Source organism: Erithacus rubecula, assembly GCF_903797595.1.
Source record: "Erithacus rubecula genome assembly, chromosome: 3".
NCBI classification, from domain to species: Eukaryota; Metazoa; Chordata; class Aves; order Passeriformes; family Muscicapidae; genus Erithacus; species Erithacus rubecula.
The window spans coordinates 48,354,062-48,360,061 of NC_136689.1; the positions used below are offsets into that span (position 1 = coordinate 48,354,062).

Sequence of the window (6,000 nt, forward strand, 5' to 3'; positions counted from 1 at the left end):
AATATCGGGAAGAATTGTGTTTTTAAAAAATAATGTCCAAGGGCTGGACTCTTTATGTATTTCTGAAATAGCACAGAGGTCTTGATAGGCAATTTTTATGCTCAAGACCATTACTGCCAGAAAACAGACCACAGAGTGACAGTCTCATATAAATCATTCTTCTGTGCCTTTTTCTTTCAATAGGTGGTGAGATCTGCTGAAGAAGCTGCTTCCATGCTGGCCACTTCCATTAGCCCAGATCAGTGCATCAAAGTTCTCTGTCCAATTATCCAAACTGCAGATTACCCCATCAATCTGGCTGCAATCAAAATGCAGACAAAAGTTATAGAAAGAGTATCTAAAGAAACCCTTACTCAGCTTTTACCAGAGATTGTGCCAGGTCTAATACAGGTAAGGAGAGAAGCAAGAAGAAAATAGAGGAGGAAAAGACCAAACAGATTAATAAAAAGAAACTGTATGCGCACAAATTGCAAAGACTTTTTAAAAATACTACCACTTCATTACGGTGAAGGATTTCACTTGTCGGATAGTTGATGGCTGCTTTCACCCAGAAATACCTTCAATACTGGGAACAATCTCTTTGATTAGCAGGGAGCTAAATTATAACCATTATTAGTACTAAGGGAATCTCCGTAGGATATGAAAGTCCTGATTATAGGTAAGCTTGGTAGATACTTTTGGTTCTAAGATAGTTCTTCATTGTTTGTACCTTTTTCACAGTTACATAATTTGATGTGAAATTGGCCATGAGTGTGATCCACTCCTACATCTGCAGGAAACTAGAGGCAGAGAAGGGTCCTCTGAGAAGGGAATCTGAGTGAGATAGCTAGGCATGGAGTGATAGAAAATTGGCAAAAGAAACAAAAATCATTGAAGAATGAGGTGGGAGTTAATAAAAGAATCTTTAGCTGTTAATACAGTTCATTCAGAGAGTCAGGAAGCTCTAAATTGTAAGTGGTCTTTTGCTTTAAGTAAACACCTGCATAATCTAGAAGAGTTATTTTATATGCTCACCTATTGCATGGCAGCAGCTCTGTTTTCTGTCTAACTTATGAACAGGACTGTGTGGGTCTTAAATTCAGCTTGAAAAATGATTATCAATAGTGACTAATAGGCATCCTGCTTTTTAACTGCATGCTCTGCATTTGTGTCTGTTTTTTTGTTGGAATGCTTCATTGGGCTGTCCTGGCATTAGTTTACCATAGACTTCAATGTATTTATTATAGTAAATAACTAAATAGCTTTCTGGGACTTTTAATCATTAACTGATAAGGTATTCATGTTAATTTTATTGCTTTCTAGGGTTATGATAATTCAGAGAGCAGCGTTCGTAAGGCATGTGTTTTCTGCCTTGTAGCCATTCATGCAGTAATTGGTGATGAACTGAAACCACATCTCAGTCAACTCACTGGCAGTAAAGTAAGTAGAAGATATTATTTAAAGAAATCTTGGCTCATAATTGCATCTATGAATTTGCATTTTGGTTGCCATTGCCAGAAAGTTTCTAAGTGTATACTTGAAAGAGAATGAGAGTCCACAGATCTTTATTTATGCAAGTGTGCAAACTTTTGCATAAAGATAGTTACTGAACTATGTTTCATACTGCTTTTTTAATGCCTTCAGTTACTTGTATGCTGGTAGTAGTCGTAATGGCTGCATTCAGCAGGCTTTTCCTATCAGTGTTTCTCATCTTTGTTTTCATGCAAGTTCTTATTGAAAACCAAGGAACATATGTCCATGTTACATAGAGCAGTTTCATTTAGTCTTCCTCCTTATTATTTTGCTTTCACCAGTCTTTTCAGTACCTCAAATTTGAAATAATAAGAAGCAATCTAGTCCTTTTTGTTTCAGGATATTTATGACTTCGTTGACATCTTTGTCAAGCAGTTTTTTGCATGCAAACAGCTATATGTTAGTTGTGAATCTCTTTCTCCTTGAGAGTAAAATAGGACAATTAATTTTTGTGTCTGTGATAGAAGACAATTCTATCTTTAAAATAGTCTCTGGCAATAACTGTATTTAAAGTGACTCCAGACGATATTGGAAGCTTTAGTAAAATACCAGCATCAGCAACTCTGACTAGAGGCTTAAACCTCAGCATAAGCTTAAAAGGGGAAAAAAAAAAAAAACAAAAACAACACTACCATATTTAGAAAAGCATTATAATTGGAGGAAAGTACTCCATCTATCTTAATCTAGCTATCTAATATCATACTCTTCTTTACCTCCTTAGAGAAGCTTGAGCAGTTTCCTTATGATAGATTTTACTTGGGTTTTATGTTTTCCATTGGCATGTTATGTCCCTTTTGAATCAACTGTGTAAAGTGCAATTTTGCTTTTAGAGAAAAGAAAAAGGATTAATGTCTGTTTTTTTGTACAATTACTGTAATCAGTCTGTACAGTTTGCAAATACTAAACAGAATTAATTTCTGGCTTAAATTTGCAGATGAAATTATTGAACCTTTACATCAAACGTGCACAAACAGGCTCTGGAGCAGGGGATACAGCAGCAGATATGTCTGGACAAAGCTAATGAAGCTGACAAGAGTTAACCAGGTCTCCTAAAGCAAGGGCCCTCTTCAGTGAAAGGAAAATCCTTACATGCAACTTGTGGAACTTTTTTCTTGTTTTGTTTTGGTCCCCCCACACACCCTTTATTTTGTTATTTTTCTTTTGTTTGCGGTTTTGGGTTTTTTTCATTAACCAACAGCTGTCCTCAGCCTGCATGAGACTGTTGCAATAGAATTATTCCAAATCTAAGGAAAAACAGTATTAACATCAATTGATCAAAGCAGAATAAAGTTCTAAAATAATCTTATCCATCAGTTATCCTGTTTATAATCCTCTGTGTCTTCCCATTAACTTTTGCCAGTGTTACTGTATTAAAAAAAGAGATTTTTTAAATGCTAAATAAAAAGGTATGCTTTAAGCTTCAGAAGTTAAAACATAAATTCTGTTGCTTTTCTTCAGCTGCAGATAACACTACCTTTTTATTGCTGTTTTGTTTGAGTATCATGTCCTTCACTAGAAACAAGAAGTGATGTGAAACAAGGCTGAACTAGTCTGAACTGCAGTGAGACTCGTTCACTGTGTTGATGGTTCATCATCTTATTTATTGCTTGTTTGGGATATTCTGGAGATTGAGAAATATGCCTATAAAAAGAAAGCTGGATTGATCCAGTTCTGTCACAGTGATATTGTTCATTGGTTGTATGTTTGTTGCATAAATAAGAATTTAGTGTGCACAGCAGAGGACTGGTACAAGCAGTACCTCTTAATGTGGAAGACAGCCCTGCCAGGCAGCACTGCCGACCTAGTGATAGTGTGGCAGCCTGCTGGTGAGCAGCTGAGTTCATGGTCACTTGATGGACGTGAACCATCCTTGTCACCTTTCGTTCTTCAAGCAGGATGCTTCAGAATGGAGTGCTCTACCCAAGCATGCTCAGTATGTATTTATCTTTATCACTAGAATGTTTCCTCTCAACCTAATTGCTGGAACAAGTAGTCTTGTATTGTAACTCACATGGGATCTTATGACAACAGTGCAGAAAACTATTTATTCCTTACCTTCCAAAAAGCACCAAGATTTTCTGCACTGAATTTAAATGGGGGGAGGGGGGAATAGACACAAATGCTATGGATCTCACCACCTTTTAATTTAAAGAAAAATATATATTTTGGATGAGTAGGAAAAGCTGCACCAAATTATTTGCATGGTTTTCTTGAATAGCATCCTCAAGACCCATCTGGATTAAGGTGTGGAAATGTTTCAAGGGTTTGTTTTTCCATTTTTGAAAAAGAGTTAGTATATTGTGAATAATGGTTCTTTGTATTTATGAAGTTGATAATGGAAAGAGAACAAAGATAAGTAAATGTGTCCCTAAATGTTGTCTTTTTCCTTTTTTTTTTTTTTTTTTTGCCTTTCTTTTTTAATATGAGCAGCAAGCTAATTAAGTGAGAAATGGGATGAAACAGTGCCCTTCCCAGGAATAGTGGAACTTTTTTTCCCTGACTTTTTTTTTCCCTTTGACTATGATGTTGTCTAGTAGGAAATGTATCCTGATAAGAGAGAAAATAGTGGTGCCAAGGATGATGATCTATGCTAAGCTGAAATTCTCTCTACCTCTTCAGGGTGACTAATTTTTGACTGAGCTGCTGCATATAGCACCCAGTAGAAGAACTATCTACAGAATTCTTTTTTTTTCCCAAATTATCACTTAATGTGTATTCAAAACTCTATTCTTCAACATTGCAGCCAAATATCATAAGAAACTACTTACACATTTTATCTGCTAAGAACCCTGAAAAACAAAACTGAATAAAAATTAAGTCAGATGCTTGTAGTTAGAAGGAAAGGTTGTTTTTACTTGAGTGTGAAGTGAATGCGATAGAAAGAGCTGAGATGTGGTTATTAAAGAAGCGATACCATTGCAGAGATTTATTCAGAGGAAAAGTTACAGAAATATATGTAAAGACTTAAACCCAAGATTGTCATAACTCGTCGCTAGCCCTTTTTAGCAGTTACATGAAGAAAATAGTATCTCCTCCTTCTCTCCTTTGTTACGTGTAACATCCTTGTTGTTTTCTACTGTTTAATTACATTGTGTATTTATAGTTCTATGCTTACCATTGTGCATATACTGGCAATAAAATGTACATAACATTACTTAAAAGATTAGCAATGTATACATTCTGGTTTTTCTCTTTTATTTCATCACATGCTCTAAGAAAAAATATAATTGTGATTCGTACAGCATTGGTTAAAAAAATAATCTTCATGTTTTGTGTGTCCAAATGATGTTTCTTTATATAGTCTTGTTACTAAATCTGACTTGACATTTGAGAACATGCTGTGAATATAGGTATATTGGACAAATTTTTAAAAAATTGAGTAGAATCTTTATGAACACATCCTTCATCTTCAAAAATGGAGCTTTCCTTCATCTAGGCAGATTTATTTCTTTTATTGTACATTATACATAATTTACATTTTATTTTTTTAATACTGAGAAATATTTTTCAGTCTACAGTCTTGTAGTTTTTACATTTTAATTATACAAAAGGTCACTTCAGAAAATTACACAAATTCTAAGCTTAATAGCCTTGTATGTTATTCCTGCATTTTGTATAGGCAATATTTATTTTCAGAGAACCATTGCAAGATGACTGTTACTTGTCATCTTTTTGAAGATGTTATTTCATACTGAAAATATAAGTTATTTAAACATGCGGTATATATTCTGGATGAAACCCTAGTTTTTTTACATGTGAACAAATTATATGTTTTTTATCCCCTATATGACTGAAATATTTTGCTCCAGGTAGCGGGGGAAGAAGATATTTACCCAAAATTTGTACACCAGTTTTGCTTTTAAGCAGACTTTACATGTTTTAAGCTAAGATATCCCATGTATTAAAAATCTCAATGCAATATATTTAAATGAATATTTTACTTACTTTATTACTAGTTCTGTTCCCAGCAGAGATGGGGTTGCTATATTTGTAAACAGATAGAATCTGTTTATATTACATGAAGCCATGTAATGTAATAATGAAATGTATAAATGTAAGAGTTTGGAAAGAAAATTATTTCCACAGCAGCCAGTTTTATCAAATTCACTGCATTGCTTTTTGCCTTCGTTTCCTATATTATAAGTAGGTATTAGTTCAGCTAAATTCAAGCAATTGAAGCAATTGAAAACTCAAATTGAAGTCATGCCTTATGTTCCTCCTAGAGGTGATTTCTCTGATGCATTAGCATAAAGATATGGGGAAAAATAGGACAGTTACAAGTTTCTATTCTTTCAGACAGGGTTTCTATATGTTCCTTCTAATATCCTGTGAAGATAAGTCATTGCAGTCATTTGAAAACTGAAATGTAATTCTTAAAGGTTGGGTTTGGGCTATAAAAAAGAGGAAGGAGAACAAAAACTACATGTAAAATCAGGATGGGAAATGGATATCGTGGATGTCTCAGACTTGGATGTCATGTGCTTTAAA

At 34.4% G+C, this 6,000-nt stretch overlaps 1 protein-coding gene across 31 annotated transcripts in view; it reads left to right on the plus strand.

Moving 5' to 3' along the window:
- The window catches only part of CLASP2 (cytoplasmic linker associated protein 2), a 151,963-nt gene extending 147,285 nt beyond the window's left edge, over positions 1-4,678 (plus strand). For all 31 annotated transcript variants that reach the window (XM_079300172.1, XM_079300199.1, XM_079300183.1 and 28 more), the window contains 3 exons: positions 184-390; positions 1,303-1,419; positions 2,447-4,678. In XM_079300172.1, the coding sequence (XP_079156298.1) occupies positions 184-390; positions 1,303-1,419; positions 2,447-2,533 (411 nt within the window). In that variant the 3' untranslated portion in view covers positions 2,534-4,678. The remainder of the gene's footprint in view (positions 1-183; positions 391-1,302; positions 1,420-2,446) is intronic.
- Positions 4,679-6,000: the final 1,322 nt, after the last annotated feature.